General features: G+C 35.1%; 1 protein-coding gene across 1 annotated transcript; it reads left to right on the forward strand.

Moving 5' to 3' along the window:
* The first annotated feature begins 12,029 nt into the window (after positions 1 to 12,029).
* Positions 12,030 to 14,603, forward strand: sox21b (SRY-box transcription factor 21b). The gene has a single exon (XM_015363640.2). The coding sequence runs from the start codon at positions 12,625 to 12,627 to the stop codon at positions 13,360 to 13,362; it is 738 nt and encodes a 245-aa protein (XP_015219126.2). The 5' UTR covers positions 12,030 to 12,624; the 3' UTR covers positions 13,363 to 14,603.
* The last annotated feature ends 10,168 nt before the right edge of the window (positions 14,604 to 24,771 follow it).

Below are 24,771 nucleotides of genomic sequence, written 5' to 3' on the forward strand. Positions count from 1 at the left end.
ATAGAGATCTTTACAGACCAGAATCAAAAAGTTATACATGTAAATAAAAGTGTATCACCATCACCATACTCACCTTTCTCATACTCGTCCAACACACAAAATGTGTTTCACTCAACTCTTTGAAAAACTACTTAATTAACCCAGGAAAGAAGCAGACATACATAACAAGAACATGAGTCCATTTGGTTTCCTTTTATCATACTTGGAGAGACTCGAAGCACTTCCAATTAGTTAACAGCATTTCTCTGCATTGTTTTCCAAGTTTTGGTTAATGTGTTTTATTGTATGTTTTTTAGTGATAAAAATGATGAAACAGATGTTCAGTGGGTGTCCACTTGTAGTGCAGCTATGTTTTATTTAGATCTCTCAGTCCAGTGAACTATAACTGGAATATATGTCTACTCCTATAAGTATTACCTTTCTTAATGAGAAAACATGTTCTTTTAAACAAATTTTTTATGTACAGTATATGCACTGCCTCTATTAAAACTTGGATGTGAAACATATCTCTTGAAGCTCTTTATGTATTGTAAACCAGCCTATTTATGCAAGCAATGATATTAAAATAATAATCAACAAAAATCAATACAGGGGCAGCATGGTGGTGCAATGGTTAGCATAGCACTGGGACCCTGGGTTCAATTACAGACTTGGGGTTCTATCTATGAGGAGTTTGTATGTTCTCTCTGCGTTTGCATGGGTTTACTCTGGGTGCTCTGGTTTCCTCCCAAGTCCAATAAGATACTGGTAGGATAATTGGCTTCTGGGAAAATTGGCCCTGGTGTGAGTGTGTGTGTCTGTATTTGTTCTGTGTCATCCCTGCAATGGACTGGTGTCCCATCCAGGCCTTGCCCCCGTGGTGTGCCAGGATAGGCTCTGGCTCTCCCATGACTCTGAATTGACAGAAGCACCTAGAAAATAGATAGATTAATGAAAAATCATTATAGAATCCACAGGTGGGCCAAAGTAATATGGAAAGGTACTTGGAATAAAAAAAATGAATGAGTTAGACAAGCAGGAGTATATGATGTCATTGTAGGAATGAAGATACATAAATAGACTGGATACACACCAAGAAGAAAGTATTACTGAAGGACAAGAGAGATCATAAATTACCAGAAAAAAAATCTTCTTTAAGGAGGCAAGGTAAAATCAGAAACTTTGTAGGATCCAGATGGATGAGGACAGACAAAGGAAGAAGTCTATAAAATGATCCGTTTTGTTCTGGTAATGGTACCATCTATGAGTTTTTATTAATATTTTTCATCTTAAAAAGAAAAAAAAGTAATATTGTTAAGTATTTGTTATACAGAAAATGATTGTAAAGTTAATCTCAGATGTTTCCTGAAGACTGTAAAGTAGTAGGAGACCTCACAAGATGCATGATTGTTGATGCACATTCCTCTGGTTTATCTCATCAGACAGCACCCACTAAACTGAAACTGCAAACACTGCTAATGTGTCAATTCAGACAGCCTCCAGGATTTACAAGCAGTGATTGGAGGATGAAACAAACACCACATCATGAAGAACAATTCAGTCTGCAAGGAGCTAATTAACAACAACCTATTCTATGAAGAGCCGTTCTTGGCTGAGTGGTCCCATATCTACACAGACATTTGTGAGCATCAAGGGTACTGACACTATGACGTAATTACCACTAGAGGTGGACCAACTTGCTATTATAGGAATTCTCTGTTTTTAGTAGAGTACTATGTATGTGGCCACAAAGAGGATCAGACACAAAGGGGAAATGTCTGTTAGCTTTGCCTTTTATATCATGCAGACATTCAGAAAGCTCATGTTCATACTAATAGTATTGTGAGCTCAGGAACCACAATTATATGCCCAGGGACATTTATGAATAACTGTTAGCTTGGGCTGATTTGGAGACAGAGGTAGGGTTAGGATCAGGATTTGAGTTGCAGTAATACTGTAATATACTCAACCAGACTTAGTGTGTACTAGTGGTAGTGTTGAGAGTAATCCTATAAGTGATATTTTAAATCTATACTATGGGTAAAAATAAAACTGTGGGAAAACTGGACAGCCCCTCAGTGTTTGGATGTACTTGTTTAAATATTCAGTATTTATTTCAGAGTGTATTGAACATGCTTAGATGAAATGCATTTTTCTCAAGAGGTGATGCCAAATTAATAAATTTTGAGAATCTGTTCTGTAGCTTGATACAATCCTATACAGGCAGTTACTTAGTTGCTGTGTTACTTAGTGAGTAGCAAATGACCTCAATATTGTTTCCAGGAAGGACATAAACAGAAGATCTGAGAATAAGGGAGAGTGGTCTTTTTATTGAAGTGAAAAGGGAGGGGCCAGGGCAAAAATCACAAGAGTGCATCAGTTTCCTCTGATCCTTACAGGAACTATAAATGTATCTCTGAGATGAATTATCGGGGGTTGTGCAACAAGCAAGTTTTTTTCCCAGTGATGAGGTAGCAAGACCTAGTGTGATAAAGCTGATAGAAAAGGTACTATCCGGTGGCAGTCAGGGTAATTACAACTCTCTATTTGGGTTCTGTAGTGATGCTAGGATGATAAGAAGGAAATAATGAAGAAAAGGGAGCAGTGATAATGCACCAACTAAATGGTTCAAAATAGTGTATCATAGCCCAAAGTCCTTTGAATGCCTGGAGGGATACAACTATCTTCTTTGGTTTTCAACCACAGATGGGAAAAAAGCCTGCTTTCTGTGCTACATTTATGCCTGCTGGGAGAAGCAGGAAATCACATCACTGAAAAGAGAATTCGACTTTTGACAAACGATTCTGAAGGTCATTCTATAATTATTCAGAAAATAAGTTTATCGTCTGCTATTATTTCATGTGCCTAAAGGTGCAAGAATATTACTTGATGTAAGATTGCATGAAATGTCTCGATAGAGCCTGGTTAAAAGATGCAATTCTTATCAGACCTCTGATTTTCCTTGTCCTTTTATATAGCTTCTCTCCTTCTATATTATGTTTTGAAAGGTAGGTATTATTTGCTATGTCTGCCAATCCTGGAGCAGTTTCAAACCCTCTTGTGAAGTGGATTTGACTAGGGAAACATTCTCTTTTCCCTTCCATTCATAGCAATAATAAGACATTGTCAGCAGTGACTAGTTCTTTTTGCAGCAAGTGCTTTGACATTTTTTTGAACAGACAGGGAATTGGTAAATTCATTATGTTTATTAGCACGTTTTTAAAACAGGAATTCTACAGTGGAGGTCACAGGCAGTAATGTAATTCAAGCTGTACATCTGCAGCTAATGCTTTCCACAGCATTGCAGATGATGTCTTGTGGGATTCTGTCCTACTCCTCCTATTTGGCCTGGACAAGCATGTGCCTATGCATCTGTCTCTCATCTCCAAACTCTAGAAGCAACATGTCATCCCAATTCCTCTCACAAGTCTGGAAAGTAAGGCATCTGTAGATTAGCTGTTACATTCTTATTTCACAAGGAAGCCTTGTATGAAGACATTCGGTACATCGTCCAACTAGAATGTTGTTACATCAAACCTCTACAGTGGGAGAGACCCAACAAGAAGGGCATCAAGTGTAACACCGTGCAGTCAGTTTGTTATCAATTACTGTAAGTGGAGGTCTGTAGTAACTAGACACCCCTAGCCACGCCTCCCCAATGATTGATCTGTTGTACACAGAAATGATATTATATCATTCAGTCAGCACTCACTAATGTCCATCAGGGTGGTCAACACAAAACCTTCTAAGAGAGTTTATAGAAGGTTAAAAAAGACTTGATTCCACTGCTTATGAGGTGTCCTGGAGTGTCTCTCCTGCCACCTCATTCAGTTACAATGTTCCTGTATTGAAAAAGTAAGTTTGAGAACTGATTGAGCAGGTCACTTAAGCATGTAAATATAAATGAAGCAGTTTCATTTTTAATTTTTGCCAACAGTGTTGCAATCTTTCCATCCATCTATCTTCTATCCACTTCATCCAATTCTGCATTGCGAGGGAGCTGGAGCTTATCCAAGCAAGCAACAGGTGCAAGGCAGGGTACACACTCTCACACCAGGGCCAGTTTTCCCATAAGCTAATTAACCGACAAGTACGGTATGTCTGAGAACTGTGGGAGGGAACCACAGCACCTAGAAGAAACCCACACAAACACGGGGAGAACATACAAACTCCACACAGCATTACAATTTTTACATGAAAAATATTTTACTAAAAAAGGTCAAAACATCATTCTCATTAGAAGTGCTGTGTGGCTTTTGTTTGTGTAGCCACAACTATTCATTATAACTTCCTCTCACTATTAGCTAGCTTAACAGTACTGAAAAAAATGGAGAGAACTGCTCTCTAGAGGCAATTGTCAGTGGATATCACCTTGTTTATCACTATAAATATGTTTCTAAACAAGTTGACTTTTACTGATACATTTTTAGAGGAAAGGTTTTTGATTGGCTTGATCACCTTTATTTATTTTTTCAGCTTGTGGACCTATTTACAGTATATTGATAGCAATTTGGAAACCATTATCAAGTAAGTTCGAAGGGAGGATCTACACAATCATATTTTAGTAAGTGCTTTCACCTCTTTCTAAGCACAGATGCTCTTCTTCAGTATTCCTTCTTATTTTAAGCCTTTATTCAAGGGCCAGGAAATAAATAAAATAGATTTATATCTACTTAATGTAAACCAGTATGATTACTAAATTTGTAACTTGTGAGTAGGTTCAGGCTTCAATCTTCTCTATATGTATCTCTATGATTTGCTCCATTTCCCAACATGGGCTTGCTATGCCCTTCATATTTTATTTTTATAAAAGTGATGATGTGAGAAAAATTGGTAGCAGTGTTATTAAGATACAATTTCTCAGGAGCACAGCACTTCACAGCATACAGTATCAATGCTTTAAATAAATGTTAAACCTTACAATCAGAATCTCTGTAACCACTCATATGTTTTTAAGATTGTAAAATACTGAACGCCCACACCAGCAGAAAAAAAAATACACCTACCATTTATTACTCATATAGGACTGATGTTCACAGTTTAGATGTCACAGAAATGCAAGCTTTTGTATTGCAAACATTTGCAGACTTCAGAGTCACAGTTATGGATTTAGCAGGCTATGTTTTCTTTTTTTGTCTGGTGTAGCACATTAACCTTAAAAAATGCAAGTGGTAACTGGTTACTACAAAGACAACAGGTGCATAAAAACACCACTGCCAATCTAATTCTGATTCTATGGGTAATTGCTTTTTTATTTTTCTTCCTTCCAAGCAGCCTCGAAAAATTTGAACTTGAACATTGAATTTAATAATTGTGGCCAAAGGTGTTTTAAAGCAGCTAAGGTAAACTGTTTAAAATGCAATATTAGGGTAAAATAATTCAATGATGTTTGTGCACAAGCCTTGCAAAATGGTAGCCTGAATGCATGAAGAACCTTCATTGGCAGTGAGAATATATTAAATCACTAATCTGGGTGGAAAATGGATTTACTGTCAGTAAATGTTAGAATTAATACCCTTCTATTTGGGTGGCATTTGTTAATTTTTTTATTTTATGAGTCTATCACAGAAAAAGCACTATACAAAATGCTAAACATGCCTTTTCCTTCATATTGTGCCAGACAGGAAGTGTGACTTTTCTTCTACAAGGCAAGTGGGGAGTTCTGTGGTCAAAGAAGCGGAAAGACTCCCAGAAAATGGGTAAAGAGGAATCAGGTACATCGTCTGATCCACAGAGAAACACTGATAACTCCTCCATTTAAAGCCCTCCCAGATAATTAACGACCTTTAATCTTTGAATAAATATACAACAATCCTATGTTTTGAAGTGGCTTTTAATAGCATATTGCTGTTTATGCTTTTCAGTTCATTGTGTAAAATAAAAGACTAAAGATTTCCTGACATTTTATTGAAAAAAAACAGACAGCAAAATGTTTTTCTCTTTCTTGAAAACAATTTCCTTCTCTTGAATGATCTTATCTTCTCATGCTCTACAATTGAGTCCATCAGAAAATACTAAGGATAAACCTACCAAAACCCTTTGGGTGACAGATAACACATTTTAAAAGAAATTTCTATTCTCTTATTTCATGAGGAAACATGAAAAGTCTGTTTCATTTGTTTTGAAAGATAATCCCTAAACAAATAACAATACATTATTTTATTTACAGAAGAACTGGTGTTTTTTTTTACACAATGGATATCCATCGTAATTTCTATTTATTATATTTTTTACAAACTGGATATCTGATTTTCTTTTGCAGTTTATTCAGATGTTTTTTTATTTATGGGAAATAATATTCATTTATCATTCAGGCTGTATGTACCAGCTACTACTTTGAAGTATTTACATCTGAAATGTCGTGATATTTTGTGACCTGTGGGAAGAAACATGTCACACGTACCTTTTACAAGGTATCATCACATGAGAGATCTCTACCTATTTTACTTTGTATTATCTACTTATGCAGACAGATTATGATATTATCTGTTCTTTAACTTTAATTGATCTATGCCATTAGATTTCAAGTTACATGTTCAAATTAAATTCTTTCTGCAAAGTTTCAAACATTATTCATGCATTTAATTCAGCTTAAAGTAAAAACACCACAGTTTTTGGTGCGTACAGCATATTTTTCCTGGTTTTATGAGGTATACAGTATTTTGGGCAGAATCTCGGCTTCTAAACCCTTGCTAGAGTCGGTTATACTATAAATACTAAATACCTGTTATACCAGGTGTTATACTAAAGTCCCTGTACACCAAATACCAGTCTTTAAAGATTTCTCTGCAGATACAATGTTCACTTTACTACAGGAACTTGCATCAAACATTCTTATGTTTTGAAGTTTCTGATGAGAAAGCTGGTTCTGAAGTTTTAAAAGCCCTTTTGTGTCCAAGTTCACTTACATAATACTTTAAATCTATTTCATTATATTATATAACTGATTTATAGAATACCATTTTATCTATATGCATGCACTGTATATAGGTAAATGAAAATGCATTCCAATAGTGACGTTTGTCAGGTGAGCAATGAATCTGAGACTTTCCTAGTAGGGGGATCAAAAGAGTCTTCACTATGAAAACTGCAGGAAATGTACAATTAGCATCTGTCCTCTCAGGGCTTAGGCACAGAAAATGCCTGCCATTTATGCACCTTATCACACCACTGCAACCTCTACTGAGCAAGCATGGTAGAGATCGCTCAGGTTGAGCTCAGTCTAACAGGGCTCAATAACTTCGTAACATCAGGTAATTAAATCTGACAAATAATCTGAGAGCTTTCTGTTTTCCCAACACCAACATCTAGGAGAACAGGTGGAAAGAACATAATGGTCTAAATTGGGTGGAATTAAAATTATTAAATAATGGGGGCACAAAGACGTCATATTTTAACAGTTTAAATGGAATTGCTGAACAGGGAGCTTACTAAATATGCAGAGACAAGGATCTGAGGTTTTGATGAGCTCTGCTTGGCTGTCATAGGAATAAATCCTCATCAGAAAACCAACATGCCATTTAGAAAAATTTAGTTTGATTTCTGCCTGCATCTGTACTTAAGAATATGTAGGGATCAGAACTAAACTGTCACCTTCACTAACCCTTAATATATGTCTTATATCACAATGTAAAGAAACGATTGAAGGAATTCTTCTTAAATATCACTTTCTGAAAAACCTTTTTGCTATAATTCACTGTTTTGTATTTATTTCAGTCTTTGAAAACATACAGTTTAAGACTATGTAAGACACACGTTTCTTTTAAGAGCTGGTAAGGATTAGCTGAATAAGGGTCTCAGCCTATTTTTTCCTCTGTTCTTTGATTTTCCTTTTAATTGGAGGTACAGAGAATGACTAAACACAATAATATCTTTTTCTTGCAATGTGTAATTAAACTTGCTAGCTAATAAAATGCATATTAATATGGTGATGAATTAAATAGAAGGGTTGTTAAAGTAAGGAAATACTAATTAAATTAAGGGCTTACCCAGCATCTACTTATTTGTCATTTGTGGGTGTTAAACATTCTGTATGTAAGCCGATCCTCAAGTACAGACTCAGTATAAATTGGTCATGGTTCAGGAGGGCATCATAATGAACTGGACAAGTAATTAGATATTATATAATGCTGTGCACAGTATGGCTTTGATATGTATTCAAGTGCCTGCCAACAAACTGTGAACATTTGCTTTCCTAATACTATGGTTATAGTTCAAAAGAATAAATCTTCAGTGCTTGTATAAGGATGTTAACTGTGATTAAATGCATAAAATTGCCTTTTTCATTAATGTGAAAATGACAGACTCTTTAGTTTGGCAATCTTCAAGTTAGAATGGATTATTATTTTTATTTGCTTTAAATATCTTGTGTCATTCTGTTATGGCTCTGCTTCATCCGTGCATTCCATTTACACCATACCAGGATCTAAACAGTTTTCTTTGTCTGAAATCAACTTTACATTTCAAGTAGTTTTTAACTATTTTAGTAATGAATAAAACCAGAATTTTCTACGAACATGGTACGTGTCCATTGTGTATATTAAATGCATTGTACACACAAGAATATGAATACAGTTTACAGTCAGCTATTAAACCATATTGAATGGCATACATGATCCCTTATTTGTGTACTGTACATCAGTATAACTGAAAAGTAACTAGCTGTAAATAAAAAGTGATTACATAAGTATTATACAGAAAATCGGTTTTGATAAGAACTTTTTGATCATGTTTGGCCTTTTCGTGTAACATTGTTTCGGATATTCGCTGTTTACAATTCGCACTCCTGTTGAAAGACAGACCTGCAGATTCCGTGTTCACGTGTGTTAGCACGGACTTATCCGTCAGCACTCTCAGTTCCATTGTACAGAACAGCAGCACCCCCTTATCAAGAGGATTCTTAGGACGCTACTTACTTGAAACAATAGAAGAGTCTTTCAGCACGGAGGGCACTATTTTCCCCGAACAATGAGCAGACATTAATCTTGCTCTTTAGGGTTAATTAATTTTGAAAATGTATATTACACTAAATAAAAGAGGAGGAAACATAGCGCACAATGGAATGAAATGTCCCATCTATAGAGCGACTCCTATTTAGTTCTTCCAATGTCATTCAAAACACAGATAACTTTTCTTACATGAATTGTTCTCATGAATGATTTATACATATCGTGTTATCTGAAGCCTTTTCTGCATCCCCTTGTGGATTCTTTCATCCATTGGTGGTATAATTGTTAATTTTAACGCCATAATAGCTTTTGATGAAGTATAGATAAGACGTTTGTGGGAGGAATTAATTGTATTGTAGTCATGCTGGACCGAGATTATTTGTCCAATTAATAAAAGTATGCTCAGTATATATTAGTGGATAAATTGTATATTGTTCATTAGTCTTCTAGGCGGTGTAATTGTTATTTTCTACTTCATTATATTACTTTTTCAAAATCTGCACGATCGTATCGTCCATCCTTCAATCACATATGTAACATTCTCAATTAATGAATGAACTTAATTGGATGGTGGGCAAGAGTCTTTATTTGGTATTTTATTTATGAACATTTACATAGAAAAGGCATAAAAAGTGGTTGGCATTAAAATAGTAAATAACATATATGAAAAGATATGTTTATAGCCTAGTATAGTTACAATTAACAGATCCGGCAACTCAAAACGGTTGTTTTATACTTAAATATTATGCTATGGTGTGAGAGTTATGGGGGAAGCCCCTAAATTTCTGTTTGTTCTTCTTTGTGTGATTTGTAAAATGCACGACTCGTTATAAAGCGCGTCAGATACTGACCTGCAGCCTCTGGGCAAACGCTTTGAAGTTGAAGTGGGAGAGGAACGAAATTGAAGAAAATTATTAATCTACCAAAATAGCGCTAGTTTTTTTAATTATTAATTCATTTTAAGACACCTGTTTATAGGCTAAAATCACTCATTTAAAACGAAAGAGAATGTGATTTCTGCCATGTTTAAATATAATAATTTTAACTATTTTAAAAATATGTTTTGTGTTCATTATATTGCTGCGTATACGTATATTCTGGATGTTAATTACGTATATTCTGGATGTTAATTTCCGTAAAACAAGACGAGGAACATACAGATATATTTTGTTTTCGCATTTTTAACGGATTTACAGCACAGTCTAGTTTTAAACTTGTACCAAGCATAGACCTTTACTTGTGTCTTTCGGCTGCAAGTCGAGCAAGGAAAACAGATTTAAAAATAATGTTTACTTCAAATTCACATTAACTACTGTAACACACTTGTGGTACACAGAAATGTCTCTGAATTGCTCAAGTGTAATAATGCTAACCTTTGAGATATAGTAACATCACAACAGAATCATAATATAAGAAGAAATAGTATTTGTTATTTTACGCTTTTATTTTATAACGTGTCAGTATTTTTATTTCCAATAGGCTACTGTTTTTGTTCTGTATATGAGTTTAGAAACGCAGTCATACACAAATGATAAAAAGTGTCAGCCAACAAAATCGACGTATAAATCAACGATACTATACGCCTTGCGTATAACCTGGCAACGCGAAAACTGTTAGTGGTAATAGAATCGTTTTTGCTAGCTTCCCAAAGAAATAAACGACAAGTATAAAGTTTATTGTATGGATGCGCTTTAACGCATAAAGAAAACAATAAAATTATGACGTGACTATAGACAAAAGTGCGATAAGCGTACTAAGTCGTTTTTTGTTGAAATCGTCCATGGCTGATAATAAGATATCACTCAGGCGTGTTTTTAAACTAATTTAGAAGATAGGGTTATTTACCATTATATGGCCAAATTAGTAAAATAAAGATTTCCTGTATTCTATACGTGGTTACGACCTGTAGTTCGCCCCCACTCCCTTCCGTATAAGTGTCAATTCTGAAATGAAGACGCATACAACCCTACTTGTGTAACCTATGAATTTAGAGAATGAGAAAAATGCGGTTTTAAAATGTATGCCACAACCAAACTCTTGTACAGTACAATGTATTTACATAATAACAGCTCGTTTACCAAAAGAAAAGTAACTAAAGATAGTTATGTAACGTCCATATCTTAAAACTTTCCATACAATTGACAGATTAATCTATTAAGTTCATTTGTTCTCAATCATTGTTATGAGCGCGGCATTTTTTAAGAGACTGATTTAACAAAATGGCATATCCTTTTCTATTCCTATAATGGAATACCTTCATTTTTATTGCGGTCTACCTACTTACTAAGCATATTTAAATAAGAAGCAAGATTCCTCATATGTTTTATTATTTTACCGTTTTTGCCAGTTCTTTGATACATGCATTATCGGTAAATATGATAACATTAGTTCAGAACTTTAATATTTTAGAATATATTGGCCTTTTCGTTCATTGGTATATTTAAAATCTTTAAAAGGAAAATCAAAGCTTTGCATTTCGAGCCACCTAGATCGACAATCTGCACTCTGACAATGGCTATTGTTTGAAGTGTAGAATACTAATAGGGTCCAATAGACTAGCTAATTATTATTACCCGTCGCTAATACGTGCTTGACTGGAGTAGGCATTGTAAATAATAGTTTTTCGATAACAGCTATCTGTTGTTCGATCACGTTGACAGATAACCCTTAGTAACCACAACATAGGCTTCCAGTTTGAAAACAATAGTTAAGGGGAGTTAATTCTCTTTTTAATTGTGAAGTCTCTTGAAAATATCAAGTACTGTATTATTAATATTATTATTATTATTATTTCTGTGCTACTTCTACTTACATCAAATATACTTTAATTGCTGTTGCATCCTTTCCTGCTAAAAATTATGAATAAATGGCGAGAGTAAAAGAATTACGAGCTATTGATACAACTTTGTAAGCCGTTGAAAAGTCTTCAAAAACACCATCAAGAAACTTTCGAGAATGTTGAGCGCTGAATGTTTCTACGGAAAATGTCATGAAAGTATTGTCTTGTATGCGTCCTACCCCGAAATGAATAAAGATTTATTCTGAGTGATTGTCAGTTTGCGTGGCAAGCACTGCGCATGCTCTCAGAGCTCCCACGGTACCTGCTTTTGAAGTGAGTCTTATTTCACATGGGGTAGCTTAGAGATATCAACCACTTTCGTTAATGCTGGATACAGGAGCTGATCTATTGACAGGGCTGGCGACAGGAGAAAGCAAAGGTTAAAAACCGAGAAAACAGCCTTTAAGGAGACGAAAACAACATTTGAATCCATCGAGCTACTACCACTCATTTCTTTCCGGGATTTGTTTTTCCTGAAGAGTCTTATGTAGCGGCGGACTTTTAAGAAGCGATCCCAAGTGGACGGAACAAACTTTGTTCGTACATTTGAAAGGTGCGTTGGCTGCGCCTTTGGTTGCAAAAAGGGATACATTTCCAGCTGCGTGGTGAACTGACAATAAAGTAAGTGAACACAGCAAATTATGCTTAATTTGACAAGCATTTTTTAAACGTCAATCAAACTATTCCCTCGTGTCTCTCGAAGTAAATCAAATTAATGTCAAGTGCCAAAGCACATCCTTATATGTTGTAGAGAACTGGTGTGTCCCATACTGGGAGCAGAAAACCACCTACGGGAAAAACGACAAGACTGTTGGAAGATTTTGTATCTTATCAGGTGAAAGTGCCTTCTATATCGAAATGTCTAAGCCCATGGATCATGTAAAGCGCCCCATGAATGCTTTTATGGTGTGGTCGAGAGCCCAGCGAAGGAAAATGGCTCAGGAGAATCCGAAAATGCACAACTCAGAAATAAGCAAAAGATTAGGAGCGGAGTGGAAACTTCTCACCGAATCAGAAAAAAGACCCTTTATTGACGAGGCAAAGCGACTGAGGGCTATGCACATGAAGGAGCACCCCGATTATAAATACAGACCCAGGCGGAAGCCAAAGACTTTAATGAAGAAAGACAAGTTCGCCTTCCCAGTTCCATACAGCCTGGGAGATCATGAAGGGTTAAAGGCGAGCGGTTTATCTGGAGGAGCGCTTTCCGAGTCCTTGATTGCAAACCCGGATAAAGCAGCAGCGGCGGCTGCCGCAGCAGCTGCAAGAGTTTTCTTCAACCCCTCCGCGTCAACGAATCCATACTCATTTTTCGACTTGGGTTCGAAAATGGCAGAAATCTCCCCACCTTCCTTTCCTTACGCCTCTCCACTTGGCTACCCTAGTGGGACAACTGCTTTCTCCGCAACAGGGGCTGTCGGAAGTGGGACTCACACTCACTCTCACCCTTCTCCGGGCAACCCTGGCTACATGATTCCCTGCAACTGTACCGGCTGGCCCTCGGCGGGTCTGCAGCCGCCCCTAGCTTACATCTTATTGCCAGGAATGGGCAAACCGCAGCTTGAACCTTATCCTGCTTATGCGGCTGCATTATGACATCTTGAACTAGAGAAAAGTGTAAATGTGTAAAGACAATGAGTGAGAGTTTATGAAATGCATGTACAAATTTATACATGTGATAACAGTCCACGTCGTCTCAAATATCACATGTGTATGTAAATAAATTAATGCCTTTATAAAAGGTACTTCTTATTTAGAGAACAGTGAAGACCATGTTATACAGCCACCACTTGTCAAAGCCCCGAGGGAATGAGCAATTGATGGTTTAAGTAAAGGACTATTGTATATGCATTTACAATATTGATTTTTGGACAGAAGAGGGCAGGATCGGAAGTAATTGCTGTTGCATACATGCAAATATTTTAACAAGGGGGTAACTTATTTGATTACAACCTGTTGCAAATACACCTGCTAAATGTCTCTCACAAGAAACAGTAGCCGACGGTGACAGGCGCAAACTTAAAATTCACGTTGACTGAAAATGATTGTTTTATTTTACAGTCTGAAATCAAGGTTTGGTGTTAGAGAGAGACTAGCCAATTATTTATAAACAACATGCTTTATATGTGCATTTACACTGAATATTACATGGATTTCGAACAAGGTGACTCAGACCATCTCAAGCCAGAGTGTTGACATGTTTATTTCCGTGTTTCCAAATAGAACAAAACGTGTAAATTTGTACAGAGAAAGGAACTGGTCGGTAGAAGACACAGGTAGATTAAAAGATTACTGCAAAAAGTTCGAATTGGCTGGTTTAGCAATCCAAAATATTTGCAGATTTCTAATATTATTTTATAGCTATCTGTAATATTTATTGTTTAGTTAAACATTACAGTGACTCAATTTGATTAGAGGACTTGAAAAGTGTCCTGTAACATTTGCACAAAACATATGAAGTGCTTATAGGTTGTAACGTTTAACAAATCTTTATTTTAAAAGAAATTATGACTATTTCTCTACTTAATTTCAACTAAAAGTGATACGCATTTGAACCCAAAGGCTTCATCAGCTGCAATTTAGAATACTCTAAAATGTGTATATTTAGACTGATGCGTGTAAATGAAAGTTATTAATTGTATATGTAGTTCACTGGCGTTTATGTGATATAAAAGGGAAAATATTTTCTCGTTTTTACTAACACTTCTGAAGTCGATGGTTTGTTTTGTGTTTTATTTAACATCTCTTACATTTCTGTAAATTAGAAATTTAATGCTATTCTGTTCATTTGTTGAACGAAGGGTGTAATAAAGCGTAATGCGGAGAAATAGAAAAAAGCGCTCTGTAGTTCTTGTTGAATTGCTAACAAGATTTTTATCTGAACTGCCCTTACGTGCTTAGTCCAGGTGAAGTGTAAGGTATCCTCCAAAGGCCGCTTTTGTTCAAGCTTTGAATAGAATTACCCTGAAATCTAAATCAACCCATTGTTACCAAGAGCCAAAAACCTGATTTATCACATTTTAAATCGTGAATAGGAAGGAAGATAAAAACTGAGTCGTTGTATTCTTTTTTAAGCATTCAAGGACCAGTAAAATGGAACTCTTTGACTACATCGATAGAGCGCAGGAGAACAGGTATTGCATTGATTTCTGCTAACATTTTGAACAGAATCTGAATTGACTGCCCACTTTATCTTGTTACTGCAATTCTTTCTACATCTGTGTAATACGTTATTAGAGTTAGGTTAATTCTAATTATGGTGTATTAGCTGCTTGCCATAATTTCTCCACATATCTTCTTCGGGGATATAATTTATAAAACGAGGATGTTATCAATACATATTTCAACGTGGACAGACACGCAATATAAAACACATAACCAGAATATAACGCAATATCAATTATACTAAACCAGCACATGCTTATAGAATATATGTATTCCATAAAAAAATAATCAATCATCAGTTAATTTGCAGCCTATCAAATGCGAATAGAATTAAGAATTGCTGGAATGTAAACACCTAAGTGGAGCGATTTAGACTCGCTGCATGAATAAAAATAATCCATAAATTAATTAAGAAATCTCTGGTTTTCATAGTGTTAAATGATATTAAAAAGTTAATTCATATGGATCGGAGCGATTATGCAAAACTAATTTGGACTGTCCAGGGATAATTATCTCCGACACGGTTAATTAAACCCTTTCAGCGCCCTGCATTCTCCTTTGTAACACTCCGATCTCCTCACTCCACGGAGCTTCCTGCTTCACCCTGGAAGTAAGGCTCAAGTGAAATCAGGACTGACCTTGTTTCAAACAGGTCAAATTGGATTTAAAAGGTCGGATATATTTTTATTTCTGTTTGTTGATTGTTTTAAAACAATATCCTATAGATTTCCCTTTACCACTTAAACTCGAACTATGTATTCTCGGAAGTAGGCCACTTGGAGTTGCAGAGTTTCCTCTCAAAGCTATAAACCCCAGAAACGTTCTACAGCATGGGTATTACACTTAAACCTTGGGTTCATTGGGAATTTACCAGTGAAGGCCATCACATGTAATATTACTATTGTCTGCCGGTGTTTATAAATAATACAATTTACAACGTGCGCTACTTTGTTTCCAAAACTCTCGGCCTACGACATACTTTTAGACTTTTAACATCCCATTATATAACTATTGGTTTACCGTGATTATATGTTTGAAGGCTTTAAGTTTCTTAGTGCTCATCAAACTCATCAAAGATGGGGCTGCTTTATAATGGGGCGCATATTACCAGTTCAGTGACCATTTCTCTCTTTCTTCTTCCTCCTTTTATTATATTTTATTTAAAGAAAAAGGGAAGAAAACTGAAAAGATTTTTTTTTTCTTTCTTCAGTGGGGAGCGTTTAGACAGTCGAGGAGGTTTTGTCTGGGAACAAAACGTGGGCTGGGAGGTTTTTGTGAGAGTGTTGTTTGTTGAAGAGGAGCTCAGCAAAAAGCGGCGGCTTTCTCCTCATTGTGAGGAAAGCAATCAGTGGTATTTGGAAAACTGTTAGCATTGTGCACTTCTTCTGTGTCCATTGTGGAGGATTTCTTTTCACAAGGTTTTTTTTTTTCCAACCGATCCAGCTGGCCGGAGTGAATAGCACTGCAATGTGTACATGCTTTGTCTCTCCAAGCCCTTCAAGTAGCCCCCATTGAATAGACTGAGTTGACACTGCATGACAGTGAAACAACATAATAAAAAATACATGAGCGCATGAATAGAGGCAGGCGCATAAATAAATAAAATGGGTGACCAAAACTGGATAAACTGAATGACAAAACGGTGAAAGGGGAACAAAAAGATATTTAACACGCTAGATTAGCATTAGAATGCAATCTACAAGGCAGAACAATTGATGAATAGGTTTACCGGCCAAGAAAGAAATGGACTAAATGCCTTTTGAATAGATATGCTTTTTTTCTTTGCAAAAGGGAGTTGAATGGGAAAAGGTGGAGATGAAGCTATGCAAATGACTGAGTTAGAAAACTTTTTTTCTTAGAAAAAATAAGGAAAAGTACTGTGGACAGTATTTATTTATGGGGACAAAATTGTAGGCCAGAGGTCTCTGACAGTCTTAATGTAAAATAAAAGACAAGAAGTCAAATCTCAGCATTGATAACAGAGAAAGGTCGTTCATTAATTAATACATATCCTAAATTTCTTTTTTTACAAATGTGAGCGTAAATGCGTAAGTATAGGAAAATATTCTTGTTCTTAACTGGGTTATCTAAAATGCAAGCTTAAGTGTCTGTATATCTGATATAATGACAGGTTTAGAGCTATATGCTTTCTCTGTAGATAAAAGTAATTTTTAAAGGAAACAAAAACAAGGGAGTATTGATGATATTGTGAAATTCTTATTTTTATATGCAAAGTCAGACAGAACATGATTTATAAGTAGAATTTTACTTTTTTTTAAAAAACACAGTCATTCCTCTACATAAGCAAAGGACAACTATAATTTACTGGTAAAACTCAAAATTCACCATAGCTATTTTGTGTCACTCAAAATTCCAACATTACCTGCTAGAAAGTAATTAGAATACATTTTAAGCACACCTTTGCTTTTAACACTTAATTTAGAAACACCAGCAAATATCTAATAAACATAATTTAAATTTGTAGATTCAAATGAAAAAAAGTACAACAGCTGGCACATAATTCAAATAAATGAATGTTTAATTAAAATCAGGTCCTTCCAATTTTCACTGATCCATTCATAAGTATTTAATATATATATATGTTTCATGTGTAGATGTTTCCTGCCTATCTTTTACTCAAGTGTCAATTTCTGGCAATTAGGTATATTTGGGGAAGCTGTTATAAATACTAAAATACCCTTTGGGAGTCTGATTGAATCTTAAAAATGACAGATTTTTTCTGCTATAAAATGATTGAGCATCTGCTAAATGTACAAGTAAATGTAAACTTAAAAAGGTTAGTAACAGCACAGTTTCACATCATACATCAGAGATTTTCACTAATGACAGTACACAGTTAAAAACATAAACTACCCTAGGTCATGATAAAATCTATTTGCAGGTATAGTAGGTAGTAGGTATAATCGGTGTAGGTACCTTTTTAATTGGGATGCTTTGAAGTTAAATGACTAAATCCTGTATTTCACCAGATTGTCTCCGTATAAATGTTCACTCCGTGACTTGCAGGTTAAATAATTGTACATTTACTTTTGATAAAAAAGAAAAATAAAATACTGCAAGTACTACAAGAATGGTATTTTTCAACTGACATCCATTTGCACATTTTGTAATATTTTCTTTCAAAACCATCAAAATACTAAACACTATCAAATTTAACCATTATTATATTTTTCTTACAATTATTCTTTCTCATTCAAATATTAAACAAATCTTTTTTTTTTCACAGGAAGTGGAACTAAAAATCATGTTTTTGGTGGTGGTGGGGTGTTAGGGTGGTAGGTGGCATTTATCTTCAATGAGACCAGTCTAATTAAAGTCAATATCTTCCTGAAGTGTCCTCTTTAGCTTTTACCTTCACGTTGTGGATAATACCGTGTCTGTCCTTGAGATGGGTGAGGGTCATGGGTTCAGTTCAAAATATTTGAATTTCATCTTAGGTCCCTCTCTCTCTCTCTTTTCCCCAAGACTCCACCCATTGTTTCCCTAAATAGCACACCAATGCTTTAAATAAACATTTTAAAATTTTAAAATGCTCTTCATTAGAAAATGCCTTCATTTAAATTAGACAAACGGAAGGGCTCTCTGACAACGTAATACTTGTTCAATGAAACACAAATGCCGTTGGTTCTATAATATCTCTGTGTGTTCTCAATATAAACCATTAAATATTTAAATGAATATCTTAGTTACATTATTGCCTTCATGAACATTTTACGAGTTACTTTTTAACATAAAATCACTAGTTATGAATATTATTCACTATTATAAAATCTAGCAAATTATGCATAAACTACACATGAGTTGAGTGGTGTTTGAGTTAAAGCTGGTGTTTGCTTTAATCAGGAAGAAAACTGAGTCTGACGGATTCCTCATCTACAGAATAACTTGAAGGTGATATTGTCTGTTCATCTAGCTAGTAAATATTTCCTTTTGCAAGTTCTCTAGCTGCCAGTGGTATTTCTTTCCTTCAGAAACCCTAATCATTGGTTATATTAGATTTTTAATAATATAGGTTATTTTTCTTAAATTGAAATAACTGTCTTCAGTTATAATCCTGAATATGAAGGTACAATAATGTATCTTGTCTCTACCACAGTCCATAACTGCAATATATGTAATGACATTTACAAATACAACTATTTATTTATTTTATAGTTAAACAGTATAATGTCTTTTTGGCCTAGCACTCACTTATGGGATTGCAGTAAACTTGATGCTCAAAGCTCTTTCTATTCTTCTTTGAAGATTAGCAAAGGACATTTCATCCTCTCCTTTTTATTCTTAATAAAATGCAATGCTTTTTTAAAATGGGAATGGGCTAATGTTGTCTTTAATAATTTTGTCTTTAATACATTGGTATGTGAAACTACTGTAAATAAAAAATGCATCTCTTTCTGAGGAGAATGGCAATAAGAATAGTGTTTCAGATTGTCAAATCACCTGGCCATTAGCTTTTTGATTTTTCTGGAAGCATATTATCAAAATATTTTAGCAACCACATAGTTATCGTCATTTTAATCTTGGTGTCAGTATTCAAACTTAATAATACCTGTGAGAATTTTCAGCTTGGTTTCATTGTTTTTTGTTACTTTTGCTAGCTGTCCTGTTCTGGAGCTTACGTTTGAATGATGTATAAGGTAAGATCACTTTATTGGCCATTTACAATTTCTTGTATTAGAAATTTCTTTTCGCAAACCCCAACTTGCTCTCAATTAGACACACAGACAGGGAGAGAAGCTTGGGGTCAGAGTGTACAGTGTTTTGTATGAATATGAAACCTATGTGTACCTATGTGCAAATGTTGCTTTCCCTCTGGCTTTCACAGAAGTCAGGACAGTGGCCAGAGAGGAACTGACACTTGGAAAGCAGACCAATGTTGCTTATTTGCACAGAAAATTCCAAATTAATAATGTAAAGTCCAACCCTAAGCTTGGGTTAATTGTTCAGTTTTTCCCAAAGCACTGCCATGCCCACTGTGTCAACCTTTGTAGTCAGCCTCTTCCAAGTGTGTCTCCATCACTATGAGATGATGATGCATCTGTGTCTGGTCCAGTTATTCACACCAGGGATAGTCTAATAGCGGATCTTCCAATCTGTTCTGTTCTAAAGGAAGATGCCGTCATGACCAGCTCTTTAGTTATGTACTGTAACTGAATTAAGTAATTACAAACTTGATTGTGCTTAATGACTGTAAGAGAACAGATTGAAAGATGTGTTATTCAGATTGCCTCTGATGCCGATTATTAAATTTAGCATACATGTTTGTAGCAGAGTGAACAATTAATTATAGTGGATTTTGTGGTGGGTAGACTGAAAGGAAAAACTTTGAAGACCACAAGTACACCTGAGGCTGGGATTACAGAAATGTGTCACCTCTGAAGCTAGTTTTAACCTTCTAGAAATTTCTATAGGAATGAGTTGCTACAGTACCAAGACTAATACCTTATAGAAGTCTTCCAGTTTTTAAATTGAATGTTTCACGCAGACTCTTAAAAACATCTGCAATGTTATGAACCACTTCAAAACTGCAATCTTTATATTTAAAATGAAACATTGTAATGTGTGGTTGGGATAGTGTGATAGGTTAAGAGTTGGCAAAAATGGCTTGATGTTCTAATGCAGTATACAAGTCTATGTGTGATGACTAAAAGGGATTAGAAAAGGAGGTTTCACTCTGCCTGAGAAAATGCAGTGAGGCAACTTCACTTGACTTATAAACTGATGGGTACCAAGGATTTTTCAGCAAGGAAAGCATATGATGAGAACAAGTTAATTCATGAAAGATTCTTAGACTAAGTAAGAAAATTAAGAAAAAATGAGCTGCAGAATCTACTGCGTCAGGCTACACCATCCATGTGTAAGTTAGCTTTCACTGAGAAAGATTGAGCCACAAGCCATATAGTTTTTTGGCAAATAAGTTCATAGGTTAATGATCTGTAAAAGTTTTAGCAGGATTTATTATTGAAAAGATGATCATTTTGTTCTACTGAATGTGCCAAGTACAATGAATGGACAAAGCACCTCCAAGAATTCTACCAATGATGAAGCTACAGTATTAATTGCTCTAAAAGTTGTGCTTGGCATTAACTGGAGTGTACTTTTTTTTACGGGGATGCCATGGATCTTAATGCAGTTTATGCTTTGATACTTTGTGACTGATACATGTATTACAGGGAAAAAAGATAAAATGAAGTCCGTGTTTATTCACAGAAGTGCTACCTTAGCTGTTTTCCACCGAAAGAAACAAAAGAACTGTGTGGTGATGGGCAAAAAGTAGACTCGGCAAATTAATTTCTCTACTGTATCTTAGAGGCATGATATATGGGAAAATTAACCATAATCTGAAGAATACAGAGTATTGACATATAGGTGAGATCTGTTATTTGTCCCTTGTGAACCTGATAACGCAAAGTCTCTACCTGCAATTATAATTTAATTTGCAAATCAAAGGTGCCAACAGATGGATTTTGAAGCACCATGTCATTAAATAAACTTTATCAAGGAACACTTAATTGTTTTACAGAATTCTGGTCTGTACATCAAGAAAAGTCTAATGAAACAGAAATAAATGCAGTGAATGCTTTATGTAATCCTTACTAATTTGAATTTGAAAATGAATTAAAATATTTTACTGTAAAATTTATGACAGCTGTTCAAACAGAAGTTTATTAGACTTACCTGCTATTGTATATTTCTCTTCTAGGATTAGTCAGAAATTATTCATTGGGGTCTGAGTGTATACAAGGAAAATTGTATTGATATATTTAAAAATAACATTAATTTATGTTTCTATTCATACGATGTGTCTTTCTGTATTTCAGTTGACAGAATTATAAAGTCAGTAATTTTAGAAGTAGCCTCTTCACAAGGTTTCAGTAAGTGTCTGGTTTAGAATTTCATGAAACCCCATTGATCCCCAGATATTATTATGTCCTGGTGTTAAACCTTTTAGGTGGCTGTAAGACATTTGTGCAAGCAAGATTAGTTGAATTAGCATACATATGTAATGCTGATTCGACTCAGCAGTGACCTCGGATGGATGTACAAATTCCTCGAAGGTTAAAACGAAGCTGAAGGCTATCCTTGAAGGTCTCAGATTTAATTCGAGCTTCAATGACTAAGTGGGATCATATTAAATGTCTGAAGAGTTGAATAAAATTTGGCCTATGGTATTTTTGTGATTTTATTTATTTACATTCTCTAAGCCTCTCTAAACATGGGTATGTCTGCTTACCTCATTTAATTAGTATAATGGAAGCATTTTCCTTCTGCGTTTGAGTGCAGACTTGGTAGTCCTTCATATTTTCAGAATAGGTAAAAATAACCCCTGTAACAGGTGCAGGTTCCTTATAAATACACCAAAGGACATTGCTGAGTGCTCGAACTCATTTCAAACAAATCAAAGTGTGAAAACTCTTTCCTGCAGCAATCTGCACATCATGGATTTGTGTCAGGAATGTTTATGACCACTCCATACTGCCTAACCTGTAATTTTCTGAACGATACATTTTGGTTCTGTATGCTCCCAGAAGGGAAAAAAAATACTTAAATTATCTTGCCCAGCACCTTTGCCTCTGCACCTTACATGTTAAATTGAAGCTTTAAGCCACGAATAGCACTATTCACAAGGCAACCAGAAGAAATTAAATGGACTGTATGTAGATTTTATATGTACTTTCCGCTTTCTCTAATGGGTATTACTTTTCTAAGCAATCCAGTTTGTTTTAAAATCGCACATAATACAGAATTATTGCGTGACTTATTTAAACTTTGTTTACAAAAAGTTGAAACATCAGCGTTATTAATGATGGGTGTCATGCCAAGACCTGCAGTAACTGATTATTATGATGCCTTCACGGAGTATGGGTGTCTTCTTCGAAGACTGTGAATACAATGACGTAATTTCTCACTTTGTTTGGCCTTACCTGTTGGTGAGGAAAGATTTTTTGTTCAGTAATTTACATGAGCATTCTCCCAAAAAAGCTTTTATAACTTCATAGAGTAACAACTGATAGCTGTCATGCACATGCTGATTTAGCAAGGCAAAGAAAGGAGGACAATGTATAATATCATAAAGACCGACTGTGAATGTTCTTCACAATACTAATATCAATTATTACTATGGGTGACTCATAAGAACATGTGAATAGTTACAAATGAGAGGATGCCATTTGGTAGATTATTGATCCCAGGATCTCATCCAGTCTTCTTGAATGAAGCCAGAGTATTGGCTTCAACAACATACAGTAGCTATGGAAGTTGTTTGATACTCCCACAACCCTTTGAGTAAAGAAGTGTCTTCCGTTCTCAGTTTCAAATGCACTTCAACCTAACTTTTGTTTGTATCCTCTGGTCTGTGTTTCACTGTTGATTTTAAAGAAGACTCTTCAGACTGATTCTAGAGCAGAAATATCTTTTCTATAATGTGGCATCCACAATTCTACATAATATTCTAAATGAGGCCATTATTGAAGATTTATAAAATTTTAACATCACTTTATTTAAACATCTAACAGTCCTAGAATTGTTTGCTTTGTATTGCATCAAGTCATTGCGTAGAAAATAAAAAAAAATATTTGTCAACATGAACATCTACTGTAAGTGTTTTTTATAAGAAGCCGCTTCTAGCTCAGTGTTTCCCATTTTGTGTTTTTAGTTTGTTACCTGCATGCACTTGTGCACTTTAAATATCAGCAGCCAGGTGTTTTGACTCCATTTTGAAGTGTATCTTAATCTTTTTGAATTTAATTTGTTGCTTCTACAGAGCTTTCTAATACTCCTATCTTGATAACATCTACAGACTGGACTACTATCTATTGCAGAATCTAGATAATTGATATGATTTAGGAAGATCAGTGATCCTAATAGTGATGTACTGTGGTACTGCACTAATTACATCATCCAGATTTGAGAATTTGCCCTATTCGTTCTCTCCTACATTTTCCTGGGTGTCTAATGCCTGTAATTTGAGAAGTAATCTTTTTGTGATGAACTTCATAAAAGCATTCTGAAAATCAAAATACAATATCATATGCTCAGTGTGTATCCATATTTGTTCAAAGAACTCTTAACAAGTTTTTCAGGCAAGATAAAGCTTTTTTTATGAATAGTTGCCTATGTTCTAGAATATTACTTCTAAACTATTATAAGTAATCCTTTAATTGTATTTCCATAAACCTGTATTTATATATCTTCTTGTATGTGAAACACTCCTGCCTCTTGTATGCTTATATTAATTGTCCTTCCACTGCCTGACATATGTTGTTTAGTTCTTCCTTAGTAAATACTTGAATTAAATACTTATTCAATACATCATCCCATTTCTATTGTTACATTTCACTTCATCCTTAATGGTTGCTTTACAAGTACAAAGCTAGTTGATAGTGGTGAAATAACTCTTTATTACTGTAAGTATTAACCGTTTCTAATTTTGTTAAATTACAAAAGGTGTATGCATACCTGTAATTTTAAAGTGAATATTTTAAATCAAAACATACAACTTCTAATAAAAAGCTTTATTTTATATTAAAGGTGAGTTCTCAAAGTACTTTACAGAACAACAACAACAACAATAACAAAAATACACAAGATACTAACAATGAAAATCCAGAGAGATAGTGGATGGGGGGTATATAACGGAACCAGAGGGGTAAAAGCCCTTTTAAAGAAGGTTTTAGAGTCTAGATTTGAAAGAGTTTAGTGGAGGTGTCTCTCTGATATCCTTAGGGATTAGAGTTCCAGAGCATAACAGGAAAAGTCCCTGTCACCCAGTAGAGTATAGATGAGTTTGGGGGACAGATCGGAGACCAGAATTAGAAG

The sequence above is a fragment of the Lepisosteus oculatus genome, chromosome 15, assembly GCF_040954835.1.
Source record: "Lepisosteus oculatus isolate fLepOcu1 chromosome 15, fLepOcu1.hap2, whole genome shotgun sequence".
Lineage (NCBI taxonomy): Eukaryota > Metazoa > Chordata > Actinopteri > Semionotiformes > Lepisosteidae > Lepisosteus > Lepisosteus oculatus.